At 38.7% G+C, this 19,503-nt stretch overlaps 3 protein-coding genes across 4 annotated transcripts; 2 read left to right on the plus strand and 1 right to left on the minus strand.

Moving 5' to 3' along the window:
* Window positions 1–1,044: 1,044 nt before the first annotated feature.
* LOC132177314 (uncharacterized) lies at window positions 1,045–7,153 on the plus strand. 2 transcript variants are annotated; one of them, XR_009439743.1, is made up of 3 exons: window positions 1,045–1,169; window positions 2,084–4,225; window positions 5,976–7,153. XR_009439743.1 is itself a non-coding variant. In XM_059589581.1 (2 exons), the coding sequence occupies exon 2, from the start codon at window positions 2,130–2,132 to the stop codon at window positions 4,080–4,082; it is 1,953 nt and encodes a 650-aa protein (XP_059445564.1). In that variant the 5' UTR covers window positions 1,045–1,169; window positions 2,084–2,129; the 3' UTR covers window positions 4,083–4,538. The 2 variants fall into 2 exon arrangements, 1 of the variants encoding a protein (XP_059445564.1); XM_059589581.1 differs by lacking the exon at window positions 5,976–7,153 and having other exon boundaries at window positions 2,084–4,538.
* Window positions 7,154–10,907: 3,754 nt separating this feature from the next.
* Window positions 10,908–15,965, plus strand: LOC132177797 (T-complex protein 1 subunit epsilon). The gene is made up of 9 exons (XM_059590254.1): window positions 10,908–11,237; window positions 11,921–12,239; window positions 13,341–13,689; window positions 13,974–14,106; window positions 14,252–14,304; window positions 14,671–14,773; window positions 15,118–15,284; window positions 15,360–15,473; window positions 15,617–15,965. The coding sequence occupies exons 1-9, from the start codon at window positions 11,039–11,041 to the stop codon at window positions 15,785–15,787; spliced, it is 1,608 nt and encodes a 535-aa protein (XP_059446237.1). The 5' UTR covers window positions 10,908–11,038; the 3' UTR covers window positions 15,788–15,965.
* A 1,719-nt stretch (window positions 15,966–17,684) lies between these two features.
* Window positions 17,685–19,503, minus strand: LOC132177605 (probable pectate lyase 5). The gene is made up of 4 exons (XM_059589995.1): window positions 19,303–19,503; window positions 18,445–19,188; window positions 18,208–18,346; window positions 17,685–18,096 (listed from the first exon to the last, which is right to left on the minus strand). The coding sequence occupies exons 1-4, from the start codon at window positions 19,410–19,412 to the stop codon at window positions 17,875–17,877; spliced, it is 1,215 nt and encodes a 404-aa protein (XP_059445978.1). The 5' UTR covers window positions 19,413–19,503; the 3' UTR covers window positions 17,685–17,874.

Genomic DNA, 19,503 nt, shown 5'->3' on the forward strand with positions numbered 1-19,503 from the left:
GGGATTCAAAACGGTGTAGTTTTAACGAGGGGTATAATGGGTATAAAAAATTCAAACCGTTAAATCTAACGTTGAAAATTGACGGAGGGGTCCAAAGTGAGAGAAAATGGATGTTTAAGGGTCCAAAATGAGAGTTTTTGAAGTTCAGGGAGTCTGCAAAATCAGCCGAAAGTTTAGGGAGCCTTACTGAAGTTTCCCCATAAAATTAAAATAAGTTTTTAAGGGTTTAAAACTTAAAAATGGTTAAAATGTAGTTTTAATAAAATCTTAAAAATGAAATTTTTGTTTAAAATTTTTAGTTTTTAAACATAATTTCATAGAGGCTTTTACTATACTATTTGAATAGTTGATTTTAAATTAAAGAAAACTTTCAAATCCATCAATTCCACGGCCTAAAAAAAGAGAAAATTGGCACCTCAATGGCATTCATCTTACATCACTTGGTCCTTCTTCAGGTCTCATCTATTATACGTCACTTCAAGTAGGTTACAATGTCGATGGTCATTGAAATTACTGCTTTATCCCCCTTCACCTGTCTCTCTCTATCTCTCAACAAAATGGCAAATTCAAGTAACAGTTGGGTGTCAGGTTTTCAACGCAGGGCAGGCCACGATTTACTGTAACTACAATCTAGCAGCTGGTTTGAACAACATATAAATTTGTAAACTAACCCTATAAATGTGAAAATAATAATAGGTTTTATATTTTTTTTAGAGTGTATAAGAATTACATGTTTTTAGAACATATTAATTTGAAGGAATTTTCTTTCACACAGATTGGAAAAAATAATTTTTTCAAAAAAAAAAAAAAGATATAAATGGGCTTTAATGTACAAGAGTGGAATTATTGTAACATTAATTTAATTAGACATAACTATATTATTAGTTTTATATTTTAAAATAAAACAACATATGCTATTAATTTTTCTTTTATCCAAAGCAACATGGTAAAAATAATATCTACTGGTCTATTTAGAATGTTAGAAAGAAGTGACTCAGATTTGATCTACGAGAGACCCCAATGGTATCACTGTAGGGCACAACATGTTAAAGAAATATAAAAAGAAGAAAAACAAAAAACGCACTTGAGAGAGATGAGAAAAGGGGGAGGTAGCGGGCGTGCTTGTCTGACCCTTGGAAGCTGAGAGCCCAAGAAGAAGAAGAAAAACAGTAAGAAAAACCTCTCTGAATCTGTATCCACACGTGATAATTAGCCCTTTTTTGTTCGTTCATTCATTGTGTTTTCTTTTTTTTTTCGTATGTCTAAGCTGCGGGTTAGATATAAGATATGTTTTGCAATGTTCTAATCTGAAACTCTGGTGGGTGTTTGTGATTTTGGGTTTCTTCTGCGGAATTTCCGAACTACGAATCGCGAATTTGCTTTGCCTTTTTGGAATTTTATAGCGGGGTTATTTGGGATTTCTTACAATTTTTAAGGTCTTACGAGGTAAACAAATTGGGAACTTCCTGTTTTTCCGTTGTGTTAGGACAGGGGTATCTGATTTGAGTCTTATTTCTATGACTTACGACATACTGTAGGTACGTGGTTTTGGTTGTGATTTCATTGATTTTGTAGGCTGGGTTTTGAAGATTTATCGTTTTTGTTTTTTTGACATCATGGCAGGGGCAATTAATACTGTGATCATCATCAGTTTCCGAGACTTTTTTTTTTTTTTGGGGGGGGGAGGGGTGGTGGATTTTTGATGTTTTGTATTTGATGGATCGCAGAAAGTGTATTCTTTTTTTGATGTACTTTTCCAGTAGGAGTAAGATATTTATAGTTCTCTTGTTCAAGGTGCTTAAGATTTCGAGGCTGAAAAGTGATGTAAAGTAACATATGTAGGTTTATACACCGTCTAGTCAATGTTTTGGAGTTGTTGGTTTATGTAATTGATATTTGTATGAATTTCATATATGATTTCGATTTTCATACATGGTTTAAAGCCATGGTGAATTCGCTCTGGGTGTCTTAGAGTTTTCACATCCAATACTAAATAGATCTATCTCTCTCTCCTTTGATGTTATTGTTGATGTGCAATGGGAGATGCGTTTAATAGTGTTTTTCCTGCTTATGTATAATATAGGTGGAGATAGAGGTAATTTATCTTTAATATATTTTGGTCAACCTATATGGATCCAATGGCCGAAGAGCAAATAGATTATGATGATGAAGAGTATGGAGGGGCTCAGAAGACACAATATCAAGGAAGTGGAGCCATACCTGCCCTTGCAGATGACGAACTGATGGGAGAAGATGACGACTATGATGATCTCTACAATGATGTTAATGTTGGAGAGGGTTTCCTGCAGCTGCACCGGTCTGAGGCGACACTGCCACCTGCTGGTGTTGGCAATGGAGGACTTCAAACTCAGAAAACTGATGTTCCTGGGCAAAGAGTGGAGGCTGGGGGCTCACAAGCACTCAACATTCCTGGTGTTTCAGTTGAAGGCAAGTATTCTAATGCTGGTGCTCATTATCCTGAGCAGAAGGAGGGGCCATCTGCTGTTAAGGGCGCAGAAGTTGGACCTGTTAGTTATCCAGATGGGCCAGTCTCACACAGAGGTAGGGTTGTGGACATGCCTCATGATGCCCAATTTAAAAGTATGGGGTTTCAAGGATCCACACCTGTGCCCCCCAATTCTGGGGCTGACCCTTCTGATATGCCTGGAAAAATTAGCAGTGAGCCCATGCCTGTGCTGAATTCTGGAACTGGTGGTCCTCGAACTGTTCCGCCTGCTAATCAAATCAGTGTGAATGTAAATGTCAATCATCCGATAGTTAATGAAAATCAGATCCGGCCCCCTGTAGAGAATGGTCAAACCATGCTGTTTGTGGGAGAACTACATTGGTGGACTACTGATTCAGAGCTTGAAAGTGTTTTATCTCAATATGGGAGGGTCAAGGAAATTAAGTTTTTTGATGAAAGAGCTAGTGGTAAATCCAAAGGCTATTGTCAGGTTGAATTCTATGAGGCAGCTGCAGCCACTGCATGCAAAGAGGGAATGAATGGTCATGCTTTCAATGGCCGAGCTTGTGTTGTGGCCTTTGCTTCTCCGCAAACATTAAAACAGATGGGAGCTTCATATGCGAACAAAAACCCACCTCAGACTCAGGCTCAACCTCAGGGAAGGAGGCCAATGAATGATGGTGCAGGGAGAGGGGGCAATATGAATTATCAAAGTGGAGATGGAGGAAGAAATTATGGACGGGGTGGATGGGGACGGGGTGGACAGGGTGTACTCAACCGAGGCCCTGGGAGGGGAAGAGGAGGGGCCATGGGTGCAAGGAACATGGTTGGGAACAATGGTGGAGTTGGAGGTGCCACTGGAGGAGGTTACGGTCAAGGCCTTGCAGGTCCTGCATTTGGGGGTCCTGCTGGTGGTATGATGAACCCACAGGGTATGATGGGATCTGGATTTGATCCAACATATATGGGTCGTGGAGGCGGGTATGGAGGGTTTCCAGGTCCTGCTTTTCCTGGAATGCTTCCATCTTTTCCAGCTGTTAATACAATGGGACTTGCTGGTGTGGCACCTCATGTCAACCCAGCCTTCTTTGGTCGGGGAATGGCAGCTAATGGAATGGGAATGATGGGTTCTGCTGGAATGGATGGTCATCATCCTGGGATGTGGAATGACACGAACATGGGTGGATGGGGAGGAGAAGAACATGGTAGAAGGACGAGGGAGTCAAGCTATGGTGGTGATGATGGTGCTTCTGAATATGGGTATGGTGAGGCAAATAATGAAAAAGGAGTGAGGTCAAGTGCTGCCTCTAGGGAAAAAGAACGGGGATCTGAGCGTGACTGGTCAGGAAACTCTGAGAGGAGGCCTCGTGAAGAGAGGGAACAGGACTGGGACAGGTCTGAAAGGGAGCCCAGGGAACACCGGTATAGGGAAGAGAAAGATAGTTATCGAGACCATCGGCCAAGAGAACGTGACGTGGGTTATGAGGATGAATGGGACAGAGGGCAGTCTTCTTCAAGACCTCGGAGCAGGTCCCGAGCGGTGCCGGAGGAAGATCGCAGGTCTCGATCTAGGGATGTTGATTATGGAAAAAGGAGACGCTTGCCATCAGAGTGACACAAGCATGATGTCATCTTCTTTGGCAGGTCTTATGAGACCTCACAATCTATGTTCTCAGTTGTAGATTTTCTCCCTTGGATCCTATTCTCTCTGGTTCTCAGCGGCCCCACATTCAGAGTGTGGCTTCCTTGAGGGAAGAAGTAAGTTCTACTTGTGTTGGTTGGAGAGAAGAACTAAATTTCCATTGCTTTCGTACTGCATGCTACCGAACTCATTAGATGCTTAGTATTTGTGTGCTGAAAAAACGATTGATTAACTTTCAATGGAATACCAATGTGGATATCTTTATGGGTTTTACTCTTGGTATCCTCCACTAGGTATCCCATTGGTGTTATGCTAATATCTATCTTCCAGACAATTGCTTTCTTCAACTGTGATATTGGTACACTTGAAACCTTCTTGCTGGTTTATAAGATTGAGAGTTCATCATTCATATGCTTTGAATGAAGTTAATTTTGTTTTTCAAATGGATAATTTAGCCTTTGGTAGATGCACATAGTAGTATGAAGTTTAAGTTCTATACTTCTTATATGATATCTTTTCTTTTTTTAACTCATGTTGCTGGTTGACTTTTTATGGCAATTCAGTATACCTCTACTACTTTGTTTTGATTTCAATTTTAATTGTACTTGTAAGTGTTATATAATTCGTTCATTTAGAATTTTTTATTGTTGGTGTAATAGCTATGTCAAGCTGATTCTTATGTTTCTTATGCATGTAAGAAAAATCTGAGTAATTCAAGGATTGGTGTGTCTAGCTGCTGTTGGTTTGAGTAAGTTTCAGCTTGGCTTTTGTTTTAGGTGTATGGTAGGTGAAAAGGAAGTTGCCAGTATTGTTTAGGGTAGTGAGACTCTATTAGTATGTTAGTTATTAATATCTCAGGAATAATCAAAATGAAGTATGTTATGGCCTTGTTTAACCCAACCATTAGTATAGCTTGAGCCACTGTTTCCAACTTTCCATCTGATCCCATAGGCTGGTGTTAGGGTTTAAACTCTGATATTCCTTTTCCCCAAAAGCCAAAATTTGCTAATGCTTCAAATTGACTTTATGGTCTTAGAAACTAATTGTAGAGCTGATGTTGTAAACTGTCCTCTTATTAGAGCTTGAATGGTATGCAAGGAAAGCCCCTTTTTTTTCAACAGCTTGGACGTCAGTTTTAACCCATGGCCAAAGAGTTCCCTGCTTCGTGCTTTGTGGCCTGTATAGTAGAGTAAATTAAAGTAGATTCACATGGTATCCTTTCCTCAATCAAATTACATGCTGAGTATTTTCACTCAATATCTTGTGCTATTTTGCTTTCTTGGAGACATAATTGTCAACATGTTTCTGCCAATAAGAGCAAAAAATTGTAGTAGCAAGTTGTGAGCCATGTGGCTAGCAGGTGAAGAATGGTTCTAGTTATAATCTTCATCAAATAACACTATCAACTTGTTTTCTGTTTGTGGTGGATGTGGTCATGAGGCATCACTCTCAAATATTGTTGATATTCAAATCTTGATTCATGACTGACAGCCAATCCTCTTCAACCTCTTTTTTGTGGTGTGTTACATTGAACGAAAGTACTTAGGATGTTGGTGTTACCTAGAGTAAAGCTGTAAGCTCTTTACTAGCATGCAAGAACTACAGTCTGCAACTATAGATATGACTGGGAATATGGAGTTGAGGGTGATAGTTCTAAGTATTGCATCTCATAGAGGTACAATGGCATAGGGCTGTATAATAAATGGAATAGGGGATACTTGAGTTTTTTTGCTTTCAGATTTTGATTTGTTTCTGTTTCTAATATATTTCGGTAATATTGAGTGATTGAGATGGATGGCGTCTTTCGCAGATTATTTTATTCCATGTCTATTGACCTGGGGGTTTTCTTTTTATCATTATATCCAGGGAGTGGAGTAGGCAACATTTTGTTTTCATGGTTGAATCAGCCTGTGCTGGTTTCATGGAGGAAGATGTGTTAAATGGGTGCCTTTATTGGATTCCTCTGGTGATGGCTTTGGTCTGCCAAGTGTGCAAAAGTAGCCTTATACCATCTAAAAATCTGTAAATTGTGCTCCTGCAAGAAATGTCTAGAAAGAGTTGAGTTTACAAATATTTCAAATAGTTGCATATTCGTGTACAGTTTGTGGATACAATCACCATGTCTGTCGGTCTCTCTGTAAAGCACAATACCTTTTTATTTTTTTGATAAGTCTATGTAAAGCACAATCTTGTGTAAAGTTGACTTTATGTATTAGGCCACAATGTGTAACGGTCTCTTTTGTTGTTTGACTGTATTGGTTCTATCTCTGAGCTTGTAAAAGTTTCGTAGGCCCATACTTGATGTATTGTAACTGATAATGTTTGTTCTTCACGTTAGGAGAGTCAGGGTCGAGCTATTAGTCCATTGTAACATATGGTCACTGTTTCAATTGTAATTGGTCATTGTAAAATTTGTACAACCCTGTTTCTGTTGAGGCAATGTCCCTGAAAGCAGAAAGGATTTCAGAGTTATTCTTTAATTGTATTATGTAAACTGTGAGGATTACTTGGGTTTAGGGTCAGGACTCAGGAGTCGTGTATTGATGCTACAGTATAATAGACTCGGGACCTGAAGATTTTTGGTTGCTTGGCATGGTGCTGCTCCTTGTGTACCTTTTGTTTTAACCTTTTATATGTATTTCGTTTTATCTGTGAAGCAGTTTCTTTTGTACTAACGGGTTTAGAATTTGTAAGTGTTCTTGTCCTGTTTGTTTAAATGGGATTTGGAATGTATCCCAATAATGTAAACTGGATCATGTTATTTTAGTAGTTTTGTTAGGACTGCATCATCTTTGATGGAGGTGTGCTTGCTCAGCGACTTGCTTCAGTGTGTTTTTCCTGATTGGTACTACTTGCTCAATGAAAGCTTACAAGGTTTTTATTCACAACTTCTTCTTTGTTGGAAGCTTCAGTGTCGCTTATCCAGTCTCTTCATCTATCCCCCTCTTTTTGTGGTGTTATTTTGTTAAGAGAATCTTTTTTACTAGAATTTGTTACTGAATTAATCTGCCAGTAATGGTGTAATTGAGCTTGGTTATCATTTTGGTTTGGTTTTCGTTGGTGGGTTTTCGGATTTGTTAATTATTTTTAATTTTTATTTTGTATGGGAAAGGAGAAAGTTGCATTCCTTATATTGAACTAATTATCCTTACCTATAATGCTATGACTCACATGAGTCACATTGTAGTTGTTGTGCCTCTTTGGTTACTGTGTTTAGGTTTTGATCTGGTCTATGCTGATTACCACAAAACAAAGGGGGTTTATTTATGGATTTTCTATTCTATTTGCTATCATACATGGGGTGCTCCCTTGGACTTACCGAAAAATAAAAAACAATCCAAGTAATTCTGTGTGTTCAGCAGGTGACTTTTTGATGTGGTTGAAGATGCGTAGTTTACTTGATTTTTTGATTGATATGTTGGTTGGGACTAAAAGTTCTTAAATGTATAATTAACTTGTAAGCATTTTACTTTTCAAGCTCTTATCACCATCCTCGTACAACATATTTCGTGGCTTTTCTGTTGGATTGAATCGTGCTTATAAAAGTGGGAGCCTTTTGTTTTCTCCCCTTTAGTTTTTAAAGGTTGTGGCCATAAGTAGTAAGATAGGCATAAGTTAAGCATCAAGTGGGGGACAGTTTTCGCCTAAAATCCCCTCAAAACGCGATTTGGTAGTTTTCTCCAACTTGGCCTATAAAATTGTCCTATAAAATTGTCGTGTGTTTCTTAAACACATGAGAAGTACATTGACAAAATTGTATCGGAAGATGTTTTCAACCATTATATTAGAATACCAGTACAAGTCTAAAGGGCATTTAAGCCACAAAGAGTAAATGGCGCAAAAGGGTAGACATCAACTTTTGCAACCGTTCTACAAGGGCATGGAGTAAAGTGCAGGAGAAGTACCAGCTGTGTTTATATATAACTTCTTGTCATTAGGATTAATTTGAAGTTTTTCCGCCAATAATCTCAACTTTTAAACCTTATCTCATATGATCAGTGACTAAACTGTTTTCTATATCTTCCACATTTATTTGAGATGTTATTGTTGTTAACGGTTTAAATAGTGCTACGACATTTAACGTGACAACGAATTTACTATATATATATAATAACAAATTTATTGTTAAATTTGTGAAATCTAAGGCATTTAAAAAATATTATTGGGATTGACATATTAGTATTTTGGGGTAGTTGTTAACCTACCCAATTGATAATAAAAGGAGAATAATGTGAAAAATTCAAAGATATGAAATATCTCCGCTCGCCTACTCTTGATACATGGAGTTAAAAGTAAGATATTTGTAAGCCTACAAAGTTATATAGATAATGTAATTTTTAATACGTTTTGTGCGCATGTCTTTACTTAATGCCAGGTTGAGTAGAGAGAAAGCATTGATTATCCAATGCAAAGAAATATAATTGATTTCCCTATTACATTTTTTTTTTGTTCCACAGAAATTAAATCCATCGAATGACCAAGAATGTTACAGGACGGACAGAAATTTCCTGAAATTTGTGTCCTTACAGGATTATTTATATGATTATTAGGATTAAATGCAAATAATAATTATAATATTTCAAATCGTTTGGTCACATTTCATGTAAAAAAAATTCAACTATAAAAGTGAACAAGTATCATATCATATGAATTAATTCAATGATTAAAAGGGGACACAAAAAATAAAAAAATAAAAATAAAAATAAAGAAAAGAAGAAACTTTTATTTAGATTTTGTGGAACCACTAGCACAATTTGTAAATACTAATTAACAAAAATGTCATCCTTTGAAATTCACATTTCCATTTTTCTTTTATTCGGAAATCTATTCTTTTTTTGATGACGCTTTATCCGGAATTCATTCCATGAATCACCACACAAATTAACGTCTAAGAAAATTACAATCAGAGACGCACATCAATCACTACTCTTTACGTAAGTCTCATATTATTGGCTATGTATCATGTATGCAGCTTAGAAGGAGAAGAAGGCAGCAACAGCACCGGCCACCACGGCTCCAACGACGCCGACAGCTTTGAGGGAGGTGGCGCCACCAGCAGGCCCAGGACTCGAAGCCTGATCAGCGCTAGGAGGGAAAGCTTCAACAGACACAGGTTCTCCAACTGGGGCGGCCTCAGCCACTTCTTCACCGCTTGGTCCATCGGAGTTTCCGATGTCGTCCGAGGATGGGCCAGTGGCAGGAGTAGAGGTGGGGGTGGAGGCTGGGGCTGAAGAAACCAAAGCCAGCCCGGCAATGGCGAAGACAACCAGAAGAAGAACCATAACTTGGCGCGCCATGTTTGGTTTGATCAATCAAACGATCGATATATATAGCCTTTTGTGAATGTTTTGAAGAAGATAGGCAGGGAATGCAGTAGTTCTCTAGTGTGGTTAATTAGAGAATCACCGCAGGTGAGGGAGAATGAGGAGGCCGGGAGGGGTTGATATATGGAGGGATATTGCAATTAGGGAAGAATGGTGGGCGTGGAGTGCGGGTAGGGTCGTTGGTTGCGGAGTACTGTGAGGAAGGCCATGGATGGGTGGGAGAGTTTGTTAATTAAATGCTAATCTCAGTTAAGCTTACGTCATTTTTAGTTTAAATCGTTGGTTGTCTTGGAGTTGGTGATGCAATTGCTGTTTCTCGTTCACTAGATATTTGGTGCTAATTATTGGGTTGACAATTTTTCATGCCCAACTAATTAATTCATTATATATGTCTAATTTTATAAGCCTAATTTTCTAATTTTATCATGTGGCAATCCATACCTTATTCATGACTTCTCTAGTTGTTGCCCTTGGCAAGACCATGGGCTGCCCAATTAGCTATTCTTCGAGTGTAACGAATCTCCCAATGCTTTAATTTGTTAAACACGACCTTTATATCCTTTAGTACTTGCCCATATTTTCTCCACTTTTGATTATAGCCATTGAGTGTCTTTTGATAAGAAAGACATATCATGTAATTTTAGTGCGAATATAGTTTGGGGTACAACAAATCTTTTACAAATTTATATGACTGTCTACATTATATTTATTACGTCAACTATTAAAATATATATTATTGCCTTGCAATTCATCCAGCACATCATATTTATAAACTGACGCGACAATCTACACGATACTTATCATGTCAATCATTAAAATATAGATTATTGTGTATGACACTTATTTTATAAAATATGAATTGTCATGCCACATGAATTTGTAAGAGTGCATTTGACATTGCGATTTTGTAAATAAAAACTGTGATTTTAAATTAAATCGAAAAAAATGTATTGTTTGAGAGTGTATTTTTTAAAAAATTAAATTTGAAAAGGAAGAAAAATTTATGGTTTTCAAATCGTATGTATAAGGGTGTATTTTTAAAAACGCACGAGTTTAAAGGCCAAACTATGATTCAACCGGATTTGGCTTACATGCTGTTATTAAAATAACAGCATGTATGCTGTAGTTTAATCAACGGTCAAGATTGAATTTTTCAAAATATCTCTTCATTTTCTCTTTCCTATTAAATGCTTCTAAATGTAAGTCAATTTTAAGATTCAATCTAAACCGTTGATTAAATTACAGCATACATGCTGTTATTAAAATAACAGCATGTAAGCGAGATCATTCAACCAAGCACTCAACTACATTTTTAAAAATTGATGATGAAACTGTGCGTTTTAAAATCTAAACCAACCTTAAGAAGCAGGCTCACACAACAATCCACGGCCCATACACAGAAGCGGTCCAGAGTCCAGACCCAAACCCTAATAAGGAAGCGGTATAACTAGTACGAGTTAGGGCTTTGAAAAACAAAAAACCAGAGGGAGCTAGTGAACCCCTCCACTCTTCTACACAGCGCGCACCTCTCGAAGGTTCTTCAACTTTCACGCTGATCCTCACCACCGTCGCACATCGCTCATTTCCATCTTTGGTAGGTGAGAAATGGCGCTGGCGTTCGACGATTTCGGGAGGCCGTTCATAATAATAAGGGAGCAGGAGCAGAAGACGAGGCTGAGAGGGTTGGATGCGCAGAAGGCCAACATTTCGGCGGGAAAGGCCGTCGCTCGCATTCTCCGCACGTCCCTCGGCCCCAAGGGCATGGACAAGATGCTCCAGAGCCCTGACGGCGACGTCACCATCAGTATGTCTATCTACGCTCAGTGTTTTTGTTCAATTAGCGAATTTCGAAGTTTTAATTTGCTATTGATGTTATAGGCACTTGATCTGAATTAGTTGGTTACTTGAGTAGGGAAAATGGCTTGTGTAGATCTATGTATGCGCTATGTGCCATAGCAACTAGTCAGTGAGGAAGTGATGTGTGCTTTAGTGTCATTTCCTACGATTATTTGAGGGTATAGGTCCATAGTTGAGGGATTTGATTTGGATGGAACCGGGCTGGAGCAGAAGATTTAAGTGGTTCCTCTAATTTTCTGTCGAGGTTTGAGCTTCTAGGGTCCCTTCTGTTATCACCTTTTCCTCTGGATACTGGGAATAACCCTTTTTGAACAATATTCTGAAGAAAATGCTCTTTTTTTGTTTGTTTTTGTTTTTGGGTAAAATCATTTCCAAGTGAAATCCCTGAATGAAGACTGCTAAGTCTTCATGAATCCGCAAGAGACCACTAAGGGTGTCCCTCTAGGGTTTTGGTTTGAGGGTGTGCCCTCTAGACTACTGCTATCCTTTGTTCTGTTGGTGTTTTGATTTTATTGCGTCGCCTGCATTAGGAAGTAGAAATGAGAAGATTTCAGTAATTTTTTTAATCTTTTAATCTATTTATTTATTTTGTTTTGGGTGTCTCTTACCTGTTATTTTCTTTGTCGTCAGGCAATGATGGTGCAACAATCTTGGAGCAGATGGATGTGGACAATCAAATTGCAAAGCTGATGGTTGAACTGTCCCGGAGTCAGGATTATGAGATTGGTGATGGCACGACTGGAGTTGTTGTCATGGCTGGTGCACTTCTGGAGCAGGCTGAGCAGCTCTTGGAACGCGGTATTCATCCCATTCGGATTGCAGAGGGCTATGAGATGGCCTCAAGGATAGCTGTTGAGCATTTGGACCGTATTGCTCAGAAGTACGATTTTGGAGTGTCAAATATTGAGCCTTTGGTTCAAACTTGCATGACTACTTTGTCCTCGAAGATGTAAGTTCGGTTTATGCTCTTTTTTAGTTTCAGCACCATGCTTGGCAGTGCCTTTGTGGCATCAGTATGGCATTTTCTTCACCATTATGCTATTTAATGGCTCCTGTCTCTGGTGTTGTCTGAATTTGAATATTATGGTCTACTTTCATGCTCCTATTCTGCTCTTCTTTTTAGGAAGTTATTGGTGATGAATTGCAACTAGCATTGCTCAGAAAAAGAATAAAAGAAAAAGAAAAAGAAGAAACACAAAATTGCAACACTAAAATGTGTTTGTACTGGCTCTCATGTATTGCCTTTTTATGTTCAATATATGAGTAAACTGTGATATTCATTTGCTTGTCCTTTTCATTTTTCGCCAACCAAATTGTGGTAATGCATATGATGTTGCAAAGCCATGTCATAGTTTTCATGGTTTTGCCACTGGTTGGTGAATTTCACTAATTGTTTAAATTTTTTTTTTCCTAATGTTGCATGTAAATTTTGCCACAAACCTCCAGATTTATTTTTTATTTTTTATGAATCATGATTCATGGGCACAGTCCCAATGAGCTTGAGCTGATGTCCAGTGGGCAAATGTTATGACTGGAAAGTTGACAGAGATGTCCTTCTTAGTAGCTACGGAAGCAATCAATATAGCAGTGAAAATGCATTAACTTCTGCATTTATGAAAGGCCCAGCGAACTGGAGCTGATGTCCAAGATGTGACTAGCCAAGTCATATTTATCTAGTTTTTATTTTATGGTAACTAGTTGTATGGGCCAGGCCTGATCTGTAGTCGGTAAATGGTTCCCAAGTTTTACACAGTTGTTTTAATCTGCTTTATTATTGACGGAGGATGTCAAAAGGAAGTTTTTGAGCGCATTATAGTGGCACTTGAAGTGGTTAGAAGCGCTCTGCCAGCTTTTCTCATATTACATTGAGGAAGTTCTTTTTTTTTTTTTTTTTTTGTTAATTTTTTTATTTTAAATGAAAAATTTTGACCCTAAAATTGGCATTCAAGGAAGGGCAATGGTGGTCGATAACATTTATGGAACTTTTTTGATGGTGTATCTTTTATCTGTTATGTACTGTGCATGTGATGCCTTTTACATTATATTGCAGTGTCAATCGATGCAAGCGCAGTTTGGCTGAGATTGCTGTTAAAGCAGTTCTTGCTGTGGCTGATTTAGAGAGGAAGGATGTTCGCCTAGACTTAATAAAAGTAGATGGGAAAGTAGGGGGTAAGTTGGAAGATACTGAGCTAATATACGGAATTGTTGTTGACAAGGATATGAGCCATCCACAGATGCCAAAGCAAATTGAAGATGCAAAAATTGCGATCTTGACTTGCCCCTTTGAGCCACCGAAGCCAAAGACTAAACATAAGGTCGATATTGATACGGTGGAAAAGTTCCAGACATTACGCTTGCAAGAACAGAAGTATTTTGATGATATGGTTCAAAAATGCAAGGTGGGATAGCAATGTGAAGTTCAATAGAATCTTTAGCATTAAAAACCTTTTTCCAACCTCTATGACAATTTTATTTTATTTTATCTTATTTTACTTTTTTTTTTTGGTAGTTTTTTTCTCCTCTGGAATCTACTAAATTTGTGAATTTAAGTTTCTTCTTTCTTCCTTAAGCTGGTTTACTTGGGTTTCATGATATACAAATCAAAATGCTTTTTCCAGGTGCATATCTTTATTTTTGTCACCATGCCTATGGGTTAGGGGAAGTCTGATTTAGTGAGTTGCAGGATGTTGGTGCTACCTTGGTTATCTGTCAATGGGGGTTCGATGATGAAGCAAATCATTTGTTGATGCACAGGAACTTGCCGGCTGTCAGATGGGTCGGTGGTGTGGAGTTAGAACTGATAGCAATAGCTACAGGTTTGTCTTGTTTAAGCTTTTTCCTTTTTCAACTCCTGATGTAATGCATTTATATATTTTGAGAGATCACATTGGAAATTTTTGTGGATTCTACAGTTTTTCCTTGTTTATCTACCATCAAATAATGGTGTTGGCGTCTTTGTAGGTGGAAGAATTGTGCCAAGGTTCCAAGAATTGACCCCAGAAAAGTTGGGAAAGGTATTTCTTCCTCCTTTATTATCGATGTTGTTCCTGCTAGTGCTCTGATTGTATAATGTATGTAGAGCTACATATGTTTTATTTTCTGAAACTAATGGAAATGCATATTATTGTCCTACTGTGACATAGTCTCAGTTCATAGATGAAGTTGCTGTTAGATGGGAACAACTGTGGAGAGATAATTTTATATGAATAGATTTAAGACATCATTGATAAAATATTTTTCTTAATTTGTACCTCATGGTGTTTTTCACAATGATACTGAACTTGCAGTTTATGTTTCTCACATTTTGCTTGATTCACATAAGTTAATCTTCCAACATTGCTTCTCTATGACCCTAAAACTTTTATTTACATTTTTTATAGGCTGGTTTGGTTCAAGAAAAATCATTTGGTACAACGAAAGATCGAATGTTGTACATTGAACATTGTGCAAATTCAAGGGCTGTAACCGTATTTATTCGTGGAGGTACGTTTATGTTTTGTGCCCTGTTACTTTTGCAATCATAATCTTAGCTTATTATAATTCTTTGTCAATAATGCTCCTAGTTATCCAGAGAAAAAGCTCTGAACTATAGCTGTGAATGATCTAGTTTATATCTATTTCGGCAGCATCATATGTGAACTTATGTGTAGATATGAAGCATGATGTATTATATTATGAAAGGAGGCTACTCACTTTCAACTTGTTAGGATAGTTGTCAACAAATAAGAACGAATGGAAATATAAAGTAGAGGGAAAAACTGAGAATGAATGATATTTAATGCATTTGATGATCTCATTCCATGTTTTGGTGTTAAATAATGCAATAGGTAACAAAATGATGATAGAGGAGACAAAGCGCAGCATCCATGATGCCTTGTGTGTTGCAAGGAATCTCATTCGCAACAATTCTATTGTGTATGGTGGTGGCTCAGCTGAGATTTCTTGTTCAGTTGCTGTAGAGGCCGCTGCAGATAGATATCCAGGAGTTGAGCAGGTATGCCTGTTTCTCTTGGTATCCTATCATTTTGATTAATAGGTTGTACTGACCATCTCGTCCTTTCATCTGCAGTATGCTATCAGAGCATTCGCTGATGCTTTGGATGCTATCCCCATGGCACTTGCGGAGAATAGTGGACTCCAACCCATTGAAACGCTATCTGTAGTGAAGTCACAGCAAATTAAGGTAAATGGAACACTATTTTAATTTTATTCTGTCCTGATGGTTCTGGTTTCCTCTCCCCCGTGCACCAGGAGTGTAACTGTAGGGCAATCGTAGCATTGCATTATGGAAACGATTGTGATCATCATTTTGGATTTAATATGCAGGAGAACAATCCCTACTGTGGAATAGATTGCAATGATGTTGGCACCAATGACATGCGTGAGCAAAATGTGTTCGAGACTCTGATTGGGAAGCAGCAGCAGATCCTGCTGGCAACTCAAGTTGTCAAGATGATACTGAAAATTGACGATGTTATCTCACCTTCTGAATACTGATATGTCCAGGTCTAAGCTCTATAATTCTGCGTCACTTGAGCTCTCGGGTATTTTGTTGGTTTTATTTGGTGTCTCGAGTGACTCTGAGACCATAATGTTCTCTTGGATGGAAACTTGTTGCTCATAGATTTTGGAGTGCCTTTGATTGAAATTGCAGTACGCTTTCTCTTGTGGTTAATGGGTTGATTTTGCTGTTCCTTTTTGTTAATCAACTGATGGCCATCCCTGTCAACTTCTGCTGTTGTATTGACATGTGTTTGCATCTTGAGGTCTCATGCCCCCTCTCTCTCTCTCTCTCTCTCTCTCTCTCCTCTCTATTGCTCTCTATTGCACACATCCGATAATTTGTACTCACATGGTGCAACCCACGGGAAATGCTGATTATGAGATGGTGCGATGATGTATGCGCTAAATAATGCGCCGGCGATTGTCTGGCTTGACAGTTGACACCAATAATTTTTTAAATACTTAAAATAGTATTGCATGTTCCAGAACCACAGATTTTGCGTTCTTTCGTACGTTGTGCAAAAGTTGGAAGGATGAGCTGTTTTTTGAGTGGTTCGAAGAAGTTCAACTTATATTTAGCTTTCGTTGATTAGTTCATCAAATTGGCTCCAATCGTTTCCTTGTTTGGGTGAAAGTTGTTAACATAAGTAGGTTGTCTATTGTTGATACTTTCTGAGAGAGAGAGAGAGAGAGATCATGTTGCTAAGGTTTAGACATTGCATCCAAAAAGAAAATCGGATGGAGCACAAACTGTGTTCAGCACAGTGATGGGGTCTGATATTGTCGTTGTCCCCCAAAGCGTGTTGCTTGTGCCCAGAACTAACAGCAGAACTGAAGTACTCAATTATGTCCACATGTTATTCATCCCTCCCTCGCGGGCGGTTTTCTTTTCAAACCGACTCTGCCACGTAAGAGTGAAAAACCAAGGTTAAATGGATCGACATACAACATAATCGACAAAGTTCTTCACAGACGACGATTAATGACAAAAAGATTAGAGGACAAGGATCTACTGTCGGTGGATGAACTCATGTACCTATTTGTACTATAGATATGTTGCACATAATTTTTTCTATCATTTTTTAACTAATTTTTTTTTTAAAAAAAATTATCATTAGATCTGGGAATTTCACAAATTCTATAGTAGATTCACTCATCCACAGTGCAGAAATAGATTAAAGATAAAATGGAGAATGATTTTTATAATTTCTCATTGTTATAATATTAAATATTGTTTGCATGCTGTTTCTTTATAGAGTTCTTTATCCCTTGATGTTGTGCGTTTCTAAATGTAATACATGATCGATTAAAAAATAGGGAGAACTCGTGACACCTACAAAGAGAATGGTCCCATGCTTGCATTTTCCTCCTTCCTTTTTATGATTCTATCTACTAGTTTGGCTTATCTCTAGTTATCTCCCACGTTAGTCGGTATGAAAGAGTTAACATTACTCATTTTCGTTGATTGAAATTTGAAGCCAAGGCAAACTCTATCTGTGTCGACCCTAGACTTGGTATTTATTGACGGAATGGTGTTACTGTTGGCCATTATGTTGATTGGCGGTGTACATTTATGGCAACTGCACTTGTCGGAGAGACAAATCCCTTTTACATGGTAGGGGCATTTGCTTCGTGATGGTTGGATAGAATAGTGGTATTGGGGAGTTACTTCCCGGCAACAACTTTCTAATCTATTATCTATGGGCTGCTCCTGTAAGTTTCCAGAGAAACACACCTGCAGTTGAAATGTGAGCCCCAAACACATGGCCCCATTAATAACATTTATTTTCTCCCACGTTAGCTCAGTGCAGACACACTGGCTCATCCCCATGTGACGAGAACCCATGTGGACCAATAATGGGGATCGAGCAGAGAGAGAGAGAGAGAGAGATTAGATGTATATAAGGCTCATTTCATTAATGAACAACGATTATATAACACTTTCATAAAGTTAATATACAAGAACTTGGATCCTAATTGTCTTGTTCTTTTTCCTTCCGTACTTCTTGTCGTTTTACCGTCACCTTTGACCTTGGGCTCTCCTAATTAAGTCCTAGTCAAGAGCCACTCATGATCATCGATCAGCAACGCGCGCCCTTCTTGCACCCAAGTGCACCCGCTCCGGCTGTGATTGCACTGACGAGCGAAGATGGTCTTGCTCCCAAGCTCGATGCCCTGGCGTAGCTAGAAGATGCTCCTGCCCCAGAAGCAGTGAAGAAAGCACCGTTCAACAGCAGGTCTCCTTCCGACCTCCAATTCCATTTCTTCCACTCGCTCTGTGGTGAACTCTCGTGTTTAGTTACCTGCAAATTAGTCACCTTCTTCCCATTAGTCATTTGAATATATCCATATATATATCAAGCTTAAATTAAGGTGATTCTGATTGAATATATAGTTCTCAGTACTTCTCTCACCTCCTTGTTGAATCTGTCATTGGGAGCAAGGAATCTGTTCCCTTGGCTGTTTATAGTTGGAGCAGCACTGCCACCAATTGCATACATTTCCCAGTGGGAGTAGTCATTGTTCACCACATGGAAATAACCATGTCTACATCTGCAAACAAATTCGATCATTCTGTTAATTACACCCAATTAAACTTAATTCTTTGATCGATCATGATGAACTTAAATTTAATTTAATTAATTAATTACCTTGGCATCCTTTGCACAAGCCCTTCTCCAAAATGGTTGAAGGCTATGGTGACTTGCATGTCTTTATCTTTTGTGTAGGAATCACTGTGCCCCAAGAGCATCACCTTGTTATGATGTGTCATGTAATTGTTAGAGATGGTTATCGCCGTGGATCCATGAATCGCATCAATTAGCCCGTCACGGCAATTTGACAACGAGCAATGATCCACCCACACGTGGCTTCCACCGAATATTGAAATTCCATCACCGTCCGATACAGTCCTCCACCCATAATGCCCAGGAGAGTCCCTCACATAAGCATTCCCTCCTTGCTTGCAATCATGAATGTTAACGCCATGAATAATAATATTGGTCACGTACTGTATAGTAATGCATGGCCCCCCGGCAATGTGCACGCTTGCTCCACGACCGTCGATTGTCTTGAACGAATTCATGATCAGCTCCTCCTTCAGCTTGATAGTCATGCTGCTTTTGAAAATGATCCACAAAGGCTCGTCTTGGATCACACCATATCTGAGAGTGCCAGGCTTGGGGGTCACAGGGTTATCGTCACCGGAGTCTGTCACCACATATATTTTTCCATCCCTGCCACCAATGGCATGCTTCCCAAACCCAATTGCACAATCCGCCAACCGCTGGCGGTTTTTCTCCCAATTCGGGTCGCACCGCCAGCAATCGTCGATGGGATTCCCGGATCCACAAGAGAGGTAGCCTAAGTTTCTCCTAGACGAGGCATTGATGCTCCTGCAACCATCAAAAAAGAAGACCAAATTGGAAAATTAATGACACATAGTAATATATTAATCAGCATGATACGTACATTAACTAACTAACTATTCAAAGGTTTCAGTGTCATACTTGTGTACTTCTTGTACTACTAATTCTGGGTCTTGAACTGGGGAGGCTATGGAGATTGGAGCTAGAAGAGCAAAAAGTAAGAAAAGAGTGATGATCAGTGGAATTGCCATTGTCTTCTGATCTGTGTATTAATGGCAAGAAATACACGAAGAGAAGAGACTAGCTAGCTAGGCAGAGAGCAAACGGTTGTGAGGAAGTTGG

The sequence above is a fragment of the Corylus avellana genome, chromosome ca4, assembly GCF_901000735.1.
Source record: "Corylus avellana chromosome ca4, CavTom2PMs-1.0".
NCBI lineage: Eukaryota > Viridiplantae > Streptophyta > Magnoliopsida > Fagales > Betulaceae > Corylus > Corylus avellana.